General features: G+C 45.1%; 1 protein-coding gene and 2 long non-coding RNA genes across 4 annotated transcripts; 2 read left to right on the top strand and 1 right to left on the bottom strand.

Annotated features, from left to right (window-relative positions):
* The first annotated feature begins 109 nt into the window (after window positions 1-109).
* Window positions 110-7,943, top strand: Gm39057. The gene is made up of 3 exons (XR_869833.1): window positions 110-185; window positions 3,362-3,501; window positions 7,814-7,943. It is a non-coding gene; the product is annotated as a predicted gene, 39057 (long non-coding RNA).
* A 2,391-nt stretch (window positions 7,944-10,334) lies between these two features.
* On the bottom strand, window positions 10,335-11,989 carry Lipt2 (lipoyl(octanoyl) transferase 2 (putative)). Its single transcript, NM_026010.2, has 2 exons — window positions 11,519-11,989; window positions 10,335-11,092 (listed from the first exon to the last, which is right to left on the bottom strand). Exons 1-2 carry the CDS (start codon window positions 11,982-11,984, stop codon window positions 10,863-10,865), a joined length of 696 nt encoding a protein of 231 aa, NP_080286.2. The 5' UTR covers window positions 11,985-11,989; the 3' UTR covers window positions 10,335-10,862.
* Window positions 11,090-15,228, top strand: Gm51452. Of its 2 annotated transcripts, none has more exons than XR_003946658.1 (2): window positions 11,090-11,171; window positions 13,135-15,228. It is a non-coding gene; the product is annotated as a predicted gene, 51452 (long non-coding RNA). The 2 variants fall into 2 exon arrangements; XR_003946659.1 differs by lacking the exon at window positions 11,090-11,171 and adding an exon at window positions 11,642-12,906.
* Window positions 15,229-19,054: the final 3,826 nt, after the last annotated feature.

Here is a 19,054-nt window from a genome sequence, read left to right as displayed (position 1 = left end):
GCAGTAGACACTCTTAGCTGAGGAGCCATCTCTCCAGATCCAAGGACAAACTTTCTAACAATCAGACTGTGCAATAAGAAGTTGGGCCTTAATCCTCTTTACTCAGAATACTGGTGACAGAAAAATCCACATTCAAAGCCAGCTTGAGCTACAAAATGAGTTGAAAGCCAGCACAAGAAACTTAAGTGAGAAGCCAAAAACAAAAACAAAAACAAAAACAAAAAACCAATCAAACAAAAAGGAGAGAGTGGGAGCCTAGACATAAATGTGTTGGTCTGTAATCCAGCACCCGGCATGTGGAGGCCAGAGGATCAATTCAAGGTCTGAGCTACATGAGGCCCTGTCTCAAAACCAACAATGCAAAATGAAAGGTGGAAGCAGGGCTGGGTAGAGCTTCGTGGTAGAGTGCTTACTTACCACGTGTAAAGCCCTAGACTCAATCCCAGTGCTAACAGAGGAAGTGCTCTGCATCTGGAGGTGTGTGAGCAAGGCTGGGAAGCCCACTTCGCAGACTGAAGATTGCTACTTGTATGATAACTCATACAAGTAACAAAATTAGTTATGAAATAGCAACAAAAATATTTTATGGTTGGGGATCACCACAACATGAGGAACTGTATTAAAGAGTCCCAGCACTAGGAAGGGTCAGAACAACTGGTTTAGTTTCTCTTTGTTGTTCAAGACAGGGTCTCACATAGCCCAGAATAGCCGTGAACTTGGTGGATACTGGAGGATCTTGAATGTCTGATCCTCCTGTCTCCACCTCTTGAAGGCCAGGGTTACAAGCACGCCCAACCAAACTTGGTTTTCTGCAGTGGTGAGTATCGAACTCAGAGCTGCATGCACACCAGGCAAGCACCTACCAACTGAGTGTGATACCCTGGCCCCACAGCCTTGTTTTTAAACAAGGATTTTTGTAAAGCAAAAGATTACTCATGACCTTAATGTCTCCATTAGGAGCTAGCTAAACAAATACTGGCACAGTGAATCATTCAATGGAATACTAAATGGTCCTTTAAAAGAATGAAATGTTCTTTATGTACTGATCTGAAGCAACAGGTAAAGCAGCAGACTAGCACATGGCACGCTCTATGTGAGAGAGGGTGCCCATAGCATATATATGCATCCATTTCCACATACACACACACATACACATACATTTACACATGCACAAATCTCTCTAAGACATGTAAGACAAGCAGGAAGCATTCCCTGTGAGCTTCCAGGGAAGACGGATGAGTCTGAAGGGTGAGGGGCTGGAACAAGACTACGTTTTTATTATATGTATGTGCATTATTAAGAAGCTGATGAAGAAGCCGGGCGTGGTGGCGCACGCCTTTAATCCTAGCACTAGGGAGGCAGAGGCAGGTGGATTTCTGAGTTCAAGGCCAGCCTGGTCTACAAAATGAGTTCCAGGACAGCCAGGGCTATACAGAGAAACCCTGCCTCGAAAAACCAAAAACAACAAAAAAAAGTTTGGGGCTGGAGAGATGGCTCAGCGGGTAAGAGCACCAACTGCTCTACTGAGGTCCTGAGTTCAAATCCCAGCAACCACATGGTGGCTCACAACCATCTGTAATGAGATCTGACGCCCTCTTCTGGTGTGTCTGAAGTCAGCTACAGTGTACTTATGAATAATAATAAATAAATCTTTAAAGAAAAAAAAAGCTGATGAAGGCCATGCCTGGAGGTGGACTCCCAAAATCCAAGCATTTGGGAGGCAAAGGCAGGAGATCAGGAGTTCAAGGTCATCTACAGCTGCATTGTAAACGCAGACAAACCAAAAACTAATATAAGTTTTACTAAAACAAAATTAAATCACTCAAAAATATAACTATATGCCAAGTGTGGTTGTATACATTCCCAGTCCCAATACTTGGGGGTCTAGGACAGGAGAACTGCACTGAGTTTATGACTAGCCTGACCTACATATTGAGATCTTCTCAAAAAATGAGGGGGCTGGAGAGATGGCTCAGCAGTTAAGAGCATTGATTGCTCTTCCGAAGGTCCTGAATTCAAATCCAAGCAACCATACGGTGGCTCACAACCATTCGTAATGAGATCTAATGCCTCTCTTCTGGGGTGTTTGAAGACAGCTACAGTGTACTTACATATAATAAATAAAGAAATCTTTTTAAAAAAAGCCTTTTTGAATGGAGCAAGATACATCTGCTCATGCTCCCAGAGCAGGTTCTGTCTAGTTTCCTGGCCATCCTCACCAAAGGAACGAGATCCTGGACCATTAACTGCAGCCAGTCACGTCCGTACCCTCTGCGTTGGCCCACCAGACCCTGAATAATCTGTTTACGCATGAGGAAAGGCTTCTGAACAAACAAGAGGGGGCTTTCTCCAGGGGGAAGCCAGGGTGTTAGATATCTTCCTCTTGCTCAGCTTCCTTCCTGGAGAAAGGTCCCAAGCGGGAAACCGGAGGTGAGCTCTGTCCTGGCAGGAAGGAGTTGGGAATCTGCAGCAGTGGCCTGACATGATGTCACAGTCCACTCTGCTAAACTTATATTCTACTCCACGTCGTCCCTGGCTCGGCCCTCCGACTGTTGGAGACCCCTCTCCTTTTGGATACCAGCCCCCTGCCAACCAACTAACTGTATGATCTCACTCAAATCACTTAGCCCCTCAGAGGTGTTTTTAAAAGAGCTACTTATTTTTCTTTATGTGTTTTGTTTGCATGCATGCCTGTACACATTCAGGCAGTGCCCAAGGAGTTCAGATGAAGGTGTTGGATGCCCTGAACTGGAATTAAGAATGGTTGTGACCCACCATATAGGTGCTAGGAACTGAACCTAGGTTCTTAACAAGAACAAAAAGTGCTCTTATCTGCTGAGCCATCTCTCTGCCCCATTCTACCTTTATGGTTTTCACCCATAAAATTGTCCTATCTTGACAGGCTACTGGGCAAATGACCTGCTTGTCAATCTCCTTGGCCTACACCTCCTCAGCCCGTGCCTCATATATAACAGACTTCTCCTCTCTCTCTTGGCCCCACGGACTTAAACCACCACTTGTCACACCCATGCACCCAGGTCCAGCTGTCTCTGAGCTTTCTCCACAGCTTTCTCTGTCTCTTTCACCTTCCATGACTGTATCAAATTTTATTTTATTTTTGTTTGTTTGTTTGTTTGTTTTTTCAAGACAGGGTTTCTCTGTATAGCCCTGGCTGTCCTGGAACTCACTCTATAGACCAGGCTGGTCTCGAACTCAGAAATTCGCCTGCCTCTGCCTCCCAAATGCTAGGATTAAAGGCGTGCGCCACCACGCCCAGCGACTGTCTCAAATTTGATCCCTCGAAAACTTAACAGCGTTTTCCTCTCCAAACTTGGTTCTCATCCACTGTCTTCTCTCCGAGGGATATCTGTTGGAGTCTGGCAGTCATTTGCCTGTACACCCGTTGTCTCCAACCCAATATCTACATAATCCAACTACGTGGAATGGGACAATAGAGAAAGAAGGTTGGACTGAAGCAATAGCAATGGATACAGAGAACAGGTTAGCAGGGCTCCCTAAGGGTGTCAATTCTCCCACCTCAGGGGGACTAGAGATAGTTCATTCTAGAGCCAAACATGAGAGACCATATCCTGGGAACACAGATTTAGATCGCCTCGAATTCCATGTTGCAGCGGGCAAATAGTTGCATGAAGTTTTTATGGTAACAGGACAAAGAAAGCCATAAGTCAAGAAACACCAGAGAGGTAGGTTACAGCCAGGCTGTGGAGTCTCAGCTCTAGGCTTCAGATGCCATCTGGTACCATACTGGGTTTTGTCAGGCTGATAGCTGTTTGTCAGGATCTTAGGGCTGGCTTTATCTGCAGGTAATAGGGTGTTAGGTCCAAGGCAGAGGTGAACACGGAATGGCTTTTAAGGGGCTAACCCTAACTCGCAACAAACCATCATTAGGTTCTGGACCTGCAGCACTCTCCGCATCACTTACATTGAGCCAGTTGTCCTGCCTTTGCAGACACAGCCTCTTCCCAGGAATTTTCATTCACAATCACCTGTGTCCTGCTCTGGTCCTAGTCCTGAGCCCCACGGCTTCACTGTTATGATTCCAGAGCCTACGCTGGGCAGTGGTGGCACATGCCTTTAATCCCAGCACTTGAGAGGCAGAGGCCAGCCTGGTCTACAGAGTGAGTTCCAGAACAGCCAGGACTACACAGAGAAACCCTGTCTCAAAAAACAAAACAGAACAAAACAAAACAAAAACAAAACCAAACAAACAAAAGGATTCCAGAACCTTTCCCAATAACCTCCCTTTTTGTTTTGTGACATAGTCTCACTATGAAGCCGTGGTTAGCCTGGAGCTTGCTCCGTAGACCATGCTAGCCTTGGACTCACAGAGATCCGCCTGCCTCTGCCTCCCCAGTGCTGGGATTAAATGTGTGCACCATTGTAGTAATTGACACCCTGCTGTTTTAGATGGCCTCTCTGTGCTCAGTGTCAGATGGGGCTCTGCTAACTGAGTCCTCCAGGAAGGAGCCATCCTCTTTATTGTCCCTGGTGCCTGTTCTGTATGGAAAGAACACTGAAGTCTAGCACCAGCTAGACTCAGCTAGTGCTCAGCTGATGCCACCCCTGTTCATAGTTTATTTATCAGAACAAATTACCTGCCTTGTCAGGAAGTACATTCCTGTCCTGTGTCCAGAGGGCAGGGAGCAAAAAATACCAGTAAGAATTAATAACTATCACACACTTCCTGCAATCTATTCTGTACCAGGCTCTGAGCTAGGGACCAAAGATAAGTAAATCATAGTCCTCTTTTTTAAAAAAAAAAAGTTTTTAGGGGCTGGTGAGATGGCTCAGCGGTTAAGAGCACTGACTGCTCTTCCAAAGGTCCTGAGTTCAAATCCCAGCAACCACATGGTGGCTCACAACCATCTGTAACAAAATCTGATGCCATCTTCTGGAGTATCTGAAGACAGCTACAGTGTACTTACATATAATAAATAAATAAATAAATAAATAAATAAATAAATATTTTTAAAAAGTTTTTAAAATTAATCTTTCTTTCTTTCTATCTATCTATCTTTCTATCTTTCTATCTATCTATCTATCTATCTATCTATCTATCTATCTATCTATCTATCTATCTAGGCAGGGTCTTACTAAGTAGACCAGGTTGACCTTGAACTCACAGGGCTCTGACTACCTCTGCCTCCCTAGTGCTGGGACTAAAGGTGTATGTTATATACATACATGCATACATTATTACATACATATGTATATATGTGTGTGTAAAATAAGCTTTGTATTTGACTAAAATAATTGTACCTCCTTATGAAGTACAATGTGATATTTTGAGGTATATATAAGTCAGATCAGGACGATAAACATTAATTCCCTTAAACATCATTTCTCTGTGGTAAACACACCCCAAACCCTCTCTCCTAGCAGAACATAAACTACATCAACTGCAGTCACTTCATACAGTAACAGAGCCCCAGAACCCACTTTTCCTGTGCCTGGAGGCTGACCTCACCCTCCCGTCTGCCATCTCTCCTTGTCTTTGGTAACCATTATTTTAGTCTCAGTCTCTATGAGTTTGACTTTAAGATTTCATCTGTGGTGACTGGAATGGTTTCCTATTGTCTCGGGCGTTTGGATACTTTGTTCCCCGTTGGTGGCTGTTCAGCAGGCTTAGGTGGTGTGGCCTTTTTGGAGGAAGTGTGTTCTTGGGACAGATTTTGAGACTTAAAGACTGTGTCACTGTGATTTTCTCCCTCTTCTTCCTATTTTCAGTCTGGGATGTGAGCTCTCAGCTGTTCCTGCTGCCATGTCTGGTGCTCGCTGCAACCGTCCCCCCATAATGGCAACAGACTCTTAATTGCTCTAGACCATATGCCCCAAACCTTCTACAGGTTGCCTTGGTCATGGTGTCTCATTACAGCAATGGAGACCTAAGACACAAATGTAAGTGAGGCCATATAGTATTTGTTTTTCTGATATTTGTTTCACTCAAGGATGTCCTCCAGATTTACTCAAACAACAGGGCCCCTCCCTTTCTAAGGCTGAATAGTATTCCATTGCAGATGTATTACATAGACTTCATCAGCTGATGGGCACTTTATCCTCACGATGGTCACTCACTGCCATTTCCTGGCTATTGTGACTAGTGCTGATGTGATCGTGAGAGTGAGCATATCTCTATAGCATACTAACTTAATTTATTATGGACACATAGAGGTGATGATTTTGAATCAGGAAAAGTCACTCATAGGCTCTAGTATTTAAACATGTAGTCCCCAGTTGGTGGAAGTATTAGGAGAGGTTGAGAAGGTGGACCTTGAAACAGGATGTCTTTAGGGACAGGCTTAAGACTAAAAGCCTGAAGCCATGCCAGCTTGATCTGTTTCCTGCTTATGCTAAGATGGGAGCTCTCAGCTTTTAGCTGCCATACCACACTGCTTAGGTCATGCTTCCTACCATGATGGACTCGTATCCCCTCTGGAAACATGAGCTGAAATAAATTCCTCTGTTAGTTTCTTTTGGTCATGGTGTTTAATCATAGCAATAGAAAGGTAACTAAATGCTGGTGAGATGGCTTAGAGGGTAAGGGCACTGATTGCTCTTCCAAAGGTCCTGAGTTCAAATCCCAGCAACCACATGGTGGCTCACAACCACCCATAATGAGATCTGACTCCCTCTTCTGATGTGTCTGAAGTCAGCTACAGTGAACTTATGTATAATAATAAATAAATCTTTAACAAAAATGTACTAACCTTGCTTTAAAAAAAGAAAGGTAACTAATATAATAATTAATAGTGAGATCGCTGAATCAGATGGAAGTTTTTTTTTTAATTTTTAGTATGATGACTATTCAAATCTATATTCTCACTAACAGCATTTAAGGATGCTTTTCTGTACATTCTCACGACTTTTGTTACGCGTTGTCTTTTGACAATGGCTATGCAGACTGAGGGAGTGTCTCCCTGGAGTGTTGCTTTGGGTTTCATTGATCACTAGTGATGCTATATGTCATATATATATATAGTGTTTTACTATATGTCCATGGGCATCCTGGCCCCTTGTTAAAGGCCCCTCCATGGCTGCAGCACAGAACTAGTGCCATGATGTTGGGATCATACCCTGCTGCATCTCAGAACACTGCATTATTTGGACTCACAAACTCAATTCCTCTGGGAGTCAGGAAGTGGGTGTCAGCACATGGGCTGGCTGAGAAAGGAAGAGTAGTCCTGGAGCTAAGGAGAATGTAATTTAAGCTGTGACTGCTTCTCAGCTTTCAATTATCAATCAGAAGGCCCATTTCTTAATGCTGGCAATAAATATGTCTACACACCAACATACACGCACAAATCCTGTCAGCCAAAGAGAACACACCTGCAGACCAGCAGTAACCCACGAATGCCAGTGCCGGTGTGTGCTACTCACATCCAGAACAGGAAAGATATTTTATGCTCTGTAGGTCTGTCCACATCAAAGGTGTGGTCTTAGCTGTTGGCATGTACCCTAAAGGGACACACGTTCTGCTGAGGTCTACCCGATCCCAGCATAGCTGTAGCCATTTTGTTCCATGCCTGCCAGCTATTTCATATTGTTGCTGGATGCTTGCCAGTCATTGACAAAGGAAAATAACTTGACTCAGAGTTTGTCCTCTATTATGTTCTGTATGTTCTGAGGTCTGTTAATCCTAAGGAATTCCACAAGGCTTTACATAGGACCCATCAAATTAAAGGTCAATATAAACTGTCATGTCTAAAATGGCTTGAGTCAGAGCTGACCACCAGGCAGCACTTCCTGCAAGTGTGTATGACCTCATTATAGTTTTTGTGTTTTTCCTTTATAGACTGGCATTGAGAAATGTTCATCGCTGTAGCCTCACCTCACGAATTCTGAGCTATGGCGCTGATCGATCAGTATGAAGGTATATATACCCCAACATGTACCTAAAGGGACACATAAGAGCTGGCGCTGGTGCACAGGTGGGCAGCATGAGAGACTGTGAGTGCAATCTTGTGTCTGTAAGCATGAGTGTGTGCATTTGTGTGTGTGTTAACATTCGTGTGTCGTGGTATGTGTGTGGAGATCAGAGGACAACACAGTCCATCTTAGATCTTTTTGGTTTTGTTTTTTAAAGATTTATTTATTATTTTACGTATATGAGTACACTGTAGCTATACAGATGGTTGTGAGCCATCATGTGGTGGCTGGGAATTGAACTCAGGACCTCTGCTCAATCCGGCCCAAAGATTTATTTATTGTTATATGTAAGTACACTGTAGCTGTCTTTAGACACACCAGAAGAGGGTGTCAGATTTCATTACAGATGGTTGTGAGCCACCATGTGCTGGGATTTGAACTCAGAACCTTCAGAAGAGCAGTCAGTACTCTTAACTGCTGAGCCATCTCTCTAGCCCCATCTTATATCTTTTGTTGTCTTCACTACATTAGCCAGGCCAGTTGACCCTGCAGGTTTATGGTCTCTCCTGTCTCTGCATCTCATATTACCACGGGAACTCTGGGTTTAACAGATGTGCACTTCTTAGGGTTTCTATTGCTGCAGTGAAACACCATGACCCCAAGAAGCTGTGAAGAGAGAGTTTATTTGGCTTACACTTTTATATTGTAGGTCATCACTGAAGGGAGTCAGAGCAGGGACTCAAACAGGGCAGGGACCTGGAGGCAGGAGCTGATGCAGAGGCGATGTAGGGGTGCTGAGTGCTGGCTTGCTCCCCATGGCTTGCTCAGCCTGCTTGCTTTTTTACAGACCCCAGGACCACCAGCCCACAGATAGCATCTGAAAATGTGCCCCCCACAACCCCAACCATCACTAATTACGAAAACACCCTACAGGCTTTCCTGCAGCCTGATCTTAAAGAGGCATTTTCTCATTTCCAGCACCTTCCTCTCACATGACTCTAGATTGTGTCAAGTTGACATAAGACTATCCGGCCTAACTGTGTGCCTGCCAGTTTTTATGTGGGTTCTGGGACTTGAATTCAGGTCCTCACATTTCCACAAGCGCTTTAATACACTGAGCCATCTCCCAGCCCACAATGGGAGGCTCTTTACACGGTTCAATTCCACTCAGTTTTTATGGCTGGTCTCCTGTATGCCAGGCTCAGCAGTTGCTTGCCAGAGATATGAAGGAAACAAGACAGTCACAGTTCTATTCTTAAAGGCCCTACTGCCATGAGGCAAAGCTACAGGACCTGGGGACAGCTCCCTTAAGAAAAGCAACGGAGGCAGGGCAGCGGTGGCACACACCTTTAAGCCTGCACTAAGGAAACAGAGGGAGGTGGATCTCTGAATTTTAGGCCAGCTTGGTCTACAGAGTGAGTTCTAGGACAGTTAAACACAGAGAAACCTTGTCTTGAAAAACCAACCTCTCCCCCCACAAAAAAAAAAAAAAAATCAGCGGAGAACAGACTGTAACAATCATAATGAGAGCAGGTGCGGAGCACTGGCTCTGTGCTAATATTATCTCAGTGTGCTCCCTGCCATTAGGCTATGTGACTCCTCTCTCGCCTAGGCAGAAACCTTCACACTGCTTCATACTGTGAAGGTGTGGCTCAGGAAGGTCAACTCAGTCAGCCACCAGGTAGCTATCCTCTACGACCCAGAATAGCACATGCCGGTCGGTGCTCACACACAGAATAGCACAGGTCAGTGCTCACACAGGATGGGGAGTTCAAGGTCATCCTTGGCTACATAGCACGTTCTAGGTCAGCCTGGGCTGAGACCATTGTCAAAACTCAAGTAAATGAAGGCAGACATGGTTTCAGGCACGGGCTTAGATAGGGGGTGGGTAGTCAAGTGAGGCTTCTTGAAAGTATAAGGCATGCACTGACTCAGTGAAGACAGTAAAACTATGAAATACTAATGTCATACTGCTTCAAAAAGCCTTTTTAAATGAATTGAGGCGAATGTCTTAGAACCATTAAAGCCTTTTTAATGAGTCTGCATGGTGAGGAACTGAGGCTTTTCATCGACAACTAGAAGCAACCAAGCAATCACAATGGAGTGAGCCATCTTGGAAAGTGAACTCCAGCATAGTTAAGCCTTCCAATGACAACTGACCTTTAAATGGAAGCTCTGGTAAGACTCCAACCAACCCAAGTCCATTTCTTCCAAATTCCCAATCAATGAGAATTGAGGTAATGTGTTCCTTGGCTGTCTTGAATCACAGATTTTCTGCTTCTTAGCAGGCCTGACATGCACACAGATCTAGGAATCCCACTTAGGAAAATCTTTCCTCTCTAGTCTTTGTATGCATGGAGGGAGTACCTTGTCTTTATGAAGCCTCTAACCCATCTCTGTTGACCTCAAGCAAAAATAGGTAAATTATCAAACTTGAGACATTCAACCCAGAAAGGCAAAACTATTTTATTTTATTTTTTTGAAGAGGCTTTCTCCTTTACTGAAGAAAGACCCAGGTCTCCTGAGAAGAGTAACTTTATCACTTCCCTGGGCCTCACAGAGATTTGGTTCCCACAGAACTCAAAAAACCTAAGAGTCAAAACTGCTGTTAGATACAACTGATACAATTGCTGTTAGCACTGAAAAAGTAGCAAGTAATTAGGAAATGGCAGTTGATAATAACACTGGAGTGTCTCCATTAACAGGTGTTAATGGTCATGGGGATGCTTTAGGTAGCCTGTGACTTTTCATAGTATTTTCATAATGTCGTCTGAGGTAGGTGAGGAGATACAGGGAGCAATTGCTCAGGGCCTGTCATGGTCAGTGAATCAGAGTAGTTCTGGGGACTCAGTCAGACTAGCAATTGCTCAGGGCCTGTCATGGTCAGTGAATCAGAGTAGTTCTGGGGACTCAGTCAGACTAGAAGCTTTCTATTGTAGAACCATCATCCCAAGGATAAGGTGAATGAATGTCCTTCAGCTGGGGCTGTCCTCAGAGATTAACGTGCACTTGAAAGTCTCCTTGAATGCCACAAGGAATGATGGCATTACTTCATCCACAGTGACAAGTCTTTGAAGCGCCTCACTCAGGGAAGTGACTCCAGTTCCAACCAGTCCACAAGGCACAATGTGCTCAAACCATGTGAGGTCGGTTGAACAGTTCAGAGCCAAGCCGTGGGACGTGATGTGTCTTCCACAGCGGACTCCTGCAAGACAAGCCAAAATATCTTAGCATAGTTATACTTCCCTTCTTTGGGAGCCTCAGGATCCCTCTGGGGCTGAAAGGTAAGGAGGCCTGGGCACAATCCCTTGAAACTTGGATGGAACACTGACTGGATCTGGGGGCTAAGTCAATGGCGGTGGGGGCTGTGGTTACACATCAGCTGCCCTTATTTTCGAGATTCGTTTAACACAAGAATTGCGTTTGCATTGGAAGTTTTAAATTTTGGCATCCTGTCTCCCGTTATGAGTCACAGGAAGAAACCTGGCAATTCATACTGAACTAGAGGACTCTTTTGTCTCAGCTCCATGAGGGAGGTCAGTGGCTCATGCCCAGAGTTCATGTCCAGCCCAGCGCTCCCCGATGTTAGCCCTGCCCAGGCTCCGCCCCGGTCCCGCCCCGGCGCGCTCACCGATCGCGCAGATCTTGCGCTCCCCCAGCCAGACGCCAGTGTAGGGCGGCGGCCGCGCGCGGGCGCCCTGCAGGCCCCGAAGTTCGCACAGTCGCACGGCGCACGCCTCCAGCGCCGCCACGTGGGTGCGCAGGCGCAGGCCTAGGAGCCGCAAGTCAAGCACCGGGTGGCAGAGCAACTGGCCCGGGCCGTGGAAAGTGGCCAGGCCGCCGCGGCCGGTGGCGCGCACCTCGGCGCCCAAGGCCCTCAGCCGCGTAGTCTCCTCGGGTGTCAGGCCACCGCGTAGCCCGCCCGTGTATACGGGCCCCGCTGGCTCGCAGACCAAGAGCACACCCGCTTTGGTCCCCGACAGGGTCCCAGGGCGAGGGTCTGCCTGTAGCCGCCGTAGCCAATGCTCCTGCAACGCCAGCAGCTCCGAGTAGTGCACCCGACCAAGCCAAACGAGCCGGACCACAGGCAGCGACATCGCGCGGGAGGCGGCGTGCGTGGGCCACGCCTTCTGGCGGGTCTCGGGGCGGGGACTCTGGGCCACGCCCCTGAGCTTCAGCCCGAGTGGAGCTTCAGTTCCCGCCTACCTGTGTGACCCGAAGTCCAGGCAGGATTGGTCTTAACCACCCATTCATTCCAATAATCATTTTTTAGTATGTTCTGTGTTCTGCAGGAACTTGGACCGTGCAGTGTAGAGTATTTGAGAAACGAAGATCCAACCCTGGAAGCTTAGGTGTTCACAGCTGACAAGCTAATATTAAAGTTTTTTTTTTTGACAATATTCAGAAATTGTCTTTCTGTTTCACCATGTAAATTCTTTTTTTTAATTTAATTAATTTATTTATTACGTATTTTCCTCAATGATGGAAAGAAAAACAGAATTCAGTAATATGTTGAGTTCCTCGAAAACTGAAAGGGAGACTAGTGTGCAAAGAGGTTTATTGTGGATCGGTGTGGGACGTAGCAGGTACTTCAAGATATATAAGACTTGAAAGAAACAGGATTAGGCAGAAGCTGTAGTTGAGCAGAGAAATAGTTGCATTAGATTCTTTCCTTAGCTATCCCCCAGGAATGCTCCGAGTCTGGCCTGACCCATTAGAATTATTCTAGATTAAAGCAAATGGGACATCCTACATAGATGGGTCACAAAAACAAGCTACTCCTGGGAAGGCACCGTTACCTTTGTAGGAGTTGCTTCCATTATGAAGCCCTGATCTCTGAAGGGAGCTCCAGCTTGAGTCATCATACAACCCAGTCCCAGAAGCCGAGGGAAGGACAGGGGACGGGAAGCCAGAATATCAAGATTAATTGTGATTAATTGGCCCAGAAACCCTTCCTGACCTGAGCTTTATACAACAGAGAATGTGCCAGAAAAGTCCCCAGAACTACAATTTGGAGAGGTAGATGTCTTATCAAAGTCTTATAAAGGGTCCTGAGCCCTCAGTCCCCAAGGCTTTTACTTAGCCCACTAGCTCACGCCCATTCTTGGGAGTGTTTTTCTTTTTTTAATAACCAGCCCCTGTTTCTAACCACACTGTGTGTCTCTGGTGTGGTATTCTAACCTGGGACATAATCTCAGATCTGCACTGACCACTAATTTTTTCCCCTTTTCTTTATTTCCTTTTCAGATATCGGCCTAAAGCCTGAGCCTACATCGTTGCACTGTGGACTTTCTCACTCTCTGAACCCCTCCACCTCTGCCATGCAGGTTCTCCCCTCCCTCCTCCATCACAGAAGATCCTCCTGCCTCTGCCTCCTACGTGCTGGGATGGACTTTGACTGTTAATAGCTCCAGTAACACTGAGTGTGGGTGGGCCAGGAAGCAGAAAGAGGAAGAACAGAATACCAACCAGAGTGAGGCTCAATGCCAAGAATTAATAAGGCGGACAGACTGGCATGGGCAAACATATATAATAGCAGGTTTCAGAGCGGATGACAAAAGTTATTGTGAGTCATCAACATGGGGATGTGGTTTAAAAAATAAACATTGAGATAGCTCCAGGCTCTGGGAGAAGAAGAGACATTGGGAAACCCTGTTCCAGAGCACCTAAATCTTATTAATAATTCCGTGTAGGGTGGGGAAAGTAACTGCAGCGATTTGGTTCCTGCACAAGATGAACTCAGTGTTCCTGCTGAATACTTGTCCTGGTGTGAAGCAGAATAAGGAGGAAAGCCAGGGATCTGGGTACATCTTCTGTTCCGTCACTGTGTGTTTGCACTCCTATGGGGTAGGTGATACACAGTTTGATTCTTGGGTCCTCATCTCCTCTAACTAGTGTCTGACACCTATAGGGCCTTAGTAGATATTTGCAGAATGAAAGAACAACCGTTTAAATCATTTGTTGTGGGTGTCATTGAACTGAGACCCTTCACCAAGGCCATGTGGCAGCCTCCAAGCCCCTAAAATGATCCCAAATTTTCAGGACCTAAGGAGGTCATTGTTGTAAAAGGTGTTTACTCGTAGCATGCTGAATCCAATCTACACCCGCCAGGCTCAGCCTAGAGTCTCCCTCCCCACCCTGCCCCCCTCTTATTTCCCTCAACACTACATCTGAACCTCTGCTGACTCTAATCTACCTCGGTTATCCTGGATTAGACTCATTACCTGCCCCTTGCCAGTCCCATGGCTCTAGAGCACAGATAATAGTTACCACTTAGATAATATTTGTCATGTGTTAGACACTCTAAAAAATTTAAAATCATCAATGCATCTACTGTCTGTCATGAGAATGCTATGTTAGAAATATAGTTGGATACATTTACTCTTTCTTTTTTATTGGGTATTTATTTCATTTATATTTCCAATGCTATCCCAAAAGCCCCCCACACGCTCCCCCACCCACTCCCCTACCCACCCCACTCCCACTTCTTGGCCCTGGCGTTCCCCTGTACTGAGGCATATAAAGTTTGCACGACCAATGGGCCTCTCTTTCCACTGATGGCTGACTAGGCCATCTTCTGATTCATATGCAGCTAGAGACACGAGCTGGGGGGGAGGGGGTAATTGGCTAGTTCATATTGTTGTTCCACCTATAGGATTGCAGATCCCTTCAGCTCCTTGGGTACTTTCTCTAGCTCCTCCTTTGGGGGCCCTGTGATCCATCCAATAGCTGACTGTGAGCATCCACTTCTGTGTTTGCCAGGCCCCGGCATAGTCTCACAAGAGACAGCCATATATGGGTCCTTTCAGCAAAATCTTGCTAGTGTATGCAATGGTGTCAGCGTTTGGAAGCTGATTATAGGATGGATCCCCGGATATGGCAGTCTCTAGATGGTCAATCCTTTCGTCTCAGCTCCAAACTTTGTCTCTGTAACTCCTTCCATGGGTGTATTGTTCCCAATTCTAAGAAGGGGCAAAGTGTCCACACTTTGGTCTTCATTCTTCTTGAGTTTCATGCGTTTAGCAAATTTTATCTTATATCTTGGGTATTCTAAATTTCTGGACTAATATCCACTTATCAGTGAGTACATATTGTGGGAGTTCTTTTATGATTGGGTTACCTCACTCAGGATGATACCCTCCAGGTCCATCCATTTGCCTAGGAATTTCATAAATTCATTCTTTTTAATAGCTGAGTAGTACTCCATTGTGTAAATGTACCACATTTTCTGTATCCATTCCTCTGTTGAGGGGCATCTGGGTTCTTTCCAGCTTCTGGCTATTACATTTACTCTTTCTACATGTGAGAATTTATTTAATAACAATAAATTCATAAGCTACATTGGTTGTGTTGGCTATTGTTTATATTCCCAATTTCCCTTGATAGCTGGCCAAAGCAAACACAGGTTCTTTTATCTCAATACTAAACTACTAATCTTAGCTCTCAGACCGCACACTACATATCACACAGTAAATATATGTGTAAGTATGTATACATGTACGTTACTGAATGTCTACAAAGGATTAAAGCGCACATAGTTCAGGAGGTTCCAAAGAGGTCAGATACAAAGAGAGTCACTGAGGGTGGTTAGATAAGGTATTAATGAGCCCAGCTGAAGGCACTGGTCACTGGCAGCTGAGTCAAGTCAAACTTCACGGTTGGGTTGAGCCACTCAGGCAAGGTGTGAGACTGTGGAGGTCACAGAGGTGAAGCAAAGGATCAGGTCTAGCAGATGAACAGGCAGACACAGATGGGCTGACGGTCAGTGAAGCGTAAGCTCGGCTGCAGTTCTCGGGACAGTTGGACGTTCCCAGGACAGCTGGACGTTCTCTGCCTGTGGTCTTTCGAGGCATATGCCAGGTGGACAGAGGATGGGTTGCAACCACAGTGTTAGACACCTTCCTCTTTGTGGGGTTCAGGCAAAGGTGTTGAACCCTTTTCTCTATTTGGAGTGTTTGATACATTCTTGGGTCTGGGTTTCCTGATATGATTTTAATATGTCATGCATTCCAATAGCCCCAATTTACTTTGATAACTTTACAGGATGGTACCTTTTTTTTTTTTAACTTTTGGGAGTTAATTATTTGTCTGTCTGTGGCCTGGGGGTTGTACCAGGCAGACGGTGTTATTTAAATACCTAACAGGAGCAGAGCCATCCTGCCTCTTTGCAATCAAAATGGAATCAAGTGCTGCTTGTTAAGTGGAGTCTCTCAGGGCAAGGAGCAAACTGAAGAATGGAGTAGGAGACAATCTGATGTGAGCAATATTTTAATAATCCATAAAGTAGATGCTATTCCTGTCTCACAGAACAGTAGTAGGAAACTGGCATTTCTAGAATCTGACTGACTCGCTTACCGTTGACTACCAGAAGTTAGCAAGGAAAAAGATTCACCTCTACGTGGTCAAGTGCCAGGGTCCATGATCTTAACCTTCTCTAATTGATCTTTAAATACACACACACACATACACATACCCTCTTGTTCAGCACATAATAGGCAGAAAATGTTTGCTGGGTAAGTGGACAAATGGATAACCATAGGAAGCCAAGTGTATGAAGGGAATGGAGCTGCTGTGTGAAATACTGTCCCACCCTCACATTTTACTATCCTGTAATAGGTGACAGAGATTCAAAGTATGATTTTTCTTGATATGGTGGCTCATATCTATAATCTTAGCACTTCGGAAATTTAGGAAGGAACTCAGGAATTAAGGTCAATTGGGGCTACATACTAATTGGAGGGTTGCTATATGAAACCCTGTCTCAAAGAAAAAAACCAACCAAACAAACAAACAAAAAAAAACCCCCACAAAATAAAATAAATGAAAGTGTGGTTTTTGTCCCTGCCTTCAAGAAGCTGCCAGTCTCTGGGCAGAGATAGACCCGTTCACAGACAGCAACGATGCAATACGCAGAAGAGGGAGCCATGAACTTTGCCCTAAAGGGCCAGGAAACACATCTTCGTCAACAGGACACGTCATCTGTATGTCCCCCTGACCCTAGCCTGCAGTGTAAAGCAGAACGGACTGCCTTCTTGGATGCTGCCTACAGTTCTGTCATCATGCCCTAGAGTCTCCTGGGGTTTGAACCCTAGTGTTCATGCTGCCTGCATGCCTCTAAACGGAATCTCACCCCTACTCCATGGAGTGTGACCATTATCTCTGTCCTACAACTACCTGAGGCATACAGTAAGACCTGGGGCTTAATTCTCCTGGTCTTCAGTACAGTTGACACCATCCTCAGGTTCTAATCAAGGACTAAAGCTGGAACAGCGACGTTGTTATAGAACCACCAACTCTTTTTTTTTTCCAATTTTTATTAGTTATTTTCTTCATTTACATTTCAAATGTTATCCTGAAAGTCCCCTATACCCTACCCCTGCCCTGCTTCTCTACCCACCCACTCCCACTTCTTGGCCCTGGCGTTCCCCTGTACTGGGGCATATAAAGTTTGTAAGACCAAGGGGCCTCTTTTCCCAATGATGGCTGACTAGGCCATCTTCTGCCACATATGCAGCTGGAGACATGAGCTCTGGGGGTACTGGTTAGTTCATATTGTTATTCCTTCTATAGGGCTGCAAACCCCTTCAGCTCCTTGGGTACTTTCTCTAGCTCCTTCATTGGGGACCCTGTGCTCCATCCAATGGATGACTGTGAGTATCCACTTCTGTATTTGTCAGGCACTGGCATAGCCTCACAAGAGACAGCTATATCAGGGTCCTTTCAGCAAAATATTGCTGGCATATGCAATAGTGTCCGGGTTTGGTGCCTGATTATGGGATGGATCCCCAGGTGGGGTAGTCTCTGGATAGTCCATCCTTTCATCTTAGCTCCAAACTTTGTCTCTGTAACTCCTTCCATGGGTATTTTGTTCCCTATTCTAAGGAGGAATAAAATATCCACACATTGATCTTCCTTCTTGATTTTCTTGTATTTTGCAAAATGAATCTTGGGTATTCTAAGTTTCTGGGCTAATATCCACTTATCAGTGAAGAACCACCAAGTCTTGTTGGGCCTCTTCTTTCTTACAGATAATCTGAAATTGGTTTGTAGTAATGGTCCATTTCCCAATCAAATCATACACAGTGCCCATCATTTAAAGTTGATGGCTGTTTGAGGTACAGGAAGGGGACGCAGAGATCCCCCCCTTCTTAGCCCTTCCCTTCCTGTATCAACCTTTAAGTCATTTTCTTTAAATTAAACTTGCTTGACTGAAAAATAATTTAGAATAATTTATATTAAGTATATGAACATTTTGCCTGAGAGTACACAGATGTACCAATGCATGCCTGCTGCCCGCAAAGGTCGGAAAGGGTCTTAGACAGCCTGAAACTGGAGTTACATATGGTTGTAAGACATCATATGTATGCTGGGAACTGAGCCAACTATCTAGCCTCATTGCATTATTTTATAAAAATATATACTTATTCTTTTCTTCTTTTTTTAAAAAAAAATGGATATTTTATTTATTTACATTTCAAATGTTATCCCCTTTCCCGTTTTGCCCTCTGCAAACCCCCTATCCTATCCCCCCTTACCTTGCTTCAATGATGGTGCTCCCCCACCTACCTACCCACTCCCTCACTCCCACCTCACTGCCCTAGCATTCCTTTACACTAGGGCGTCAAACCTTCACAGGACCAAGGGCCTCCCCTCCCATTGATGCCAGATAAGGCCCCTTCAGCTTCTTCAGTCCTTCCCCTAATTCCTCCATTAAGGTCCCTGTGCTCAGTCCAATGATTGGCTGTGAGCATTTGCATCTGTATTGGTCAGGCACTGGCAGAGCCTCTCAGGAGACAGCTGTATCAGGCTCCTGTCAGCAAGCACTTCTTGGCATAAAATATTTATTTTTATTATGCTTAATTATGTGTATGTATCTGTGTATAGGTATGCACACCTGAGTGCAGGTGCCCCTAGACCAGTATTTCTCACCTGTCCTTATGCTGTGACCCTTTAACACAGTTCCTCATGTGTGATGACCCCCAACCATAAAGTTATTTCCACTGCTACTTCATAATTATAATTTTTCTACTGTTATGAATCATAATACAAACATCTGTGTTTTCCAATGGTCTAAGGGGACCCCTGTGAAAGGGGTATTTAACCCCAAAGGGGTCACAGTCCACAAGTTAAGAAACAATGCCCTAGAAGTACTAGGCTTTAGCTCTTC

This window comes from Mus musculus, chromosome 7 (genome assembly GCF_000001635.26).
Source record: "Mus musculus strain C57BL/6J chromosome 7, GRCm38.p6 C57BL/6J".
Taxonomy (NCBI): Eukaryota; Metazoa; Chordata; class Mammalia; order Rodentia; family Muridae; genus Mus; species Mus musculus.
Note: the sequence above shows the minus strand (reverse complement) of the source record. Positions and strands in the feature narration are given on the sequence as shown.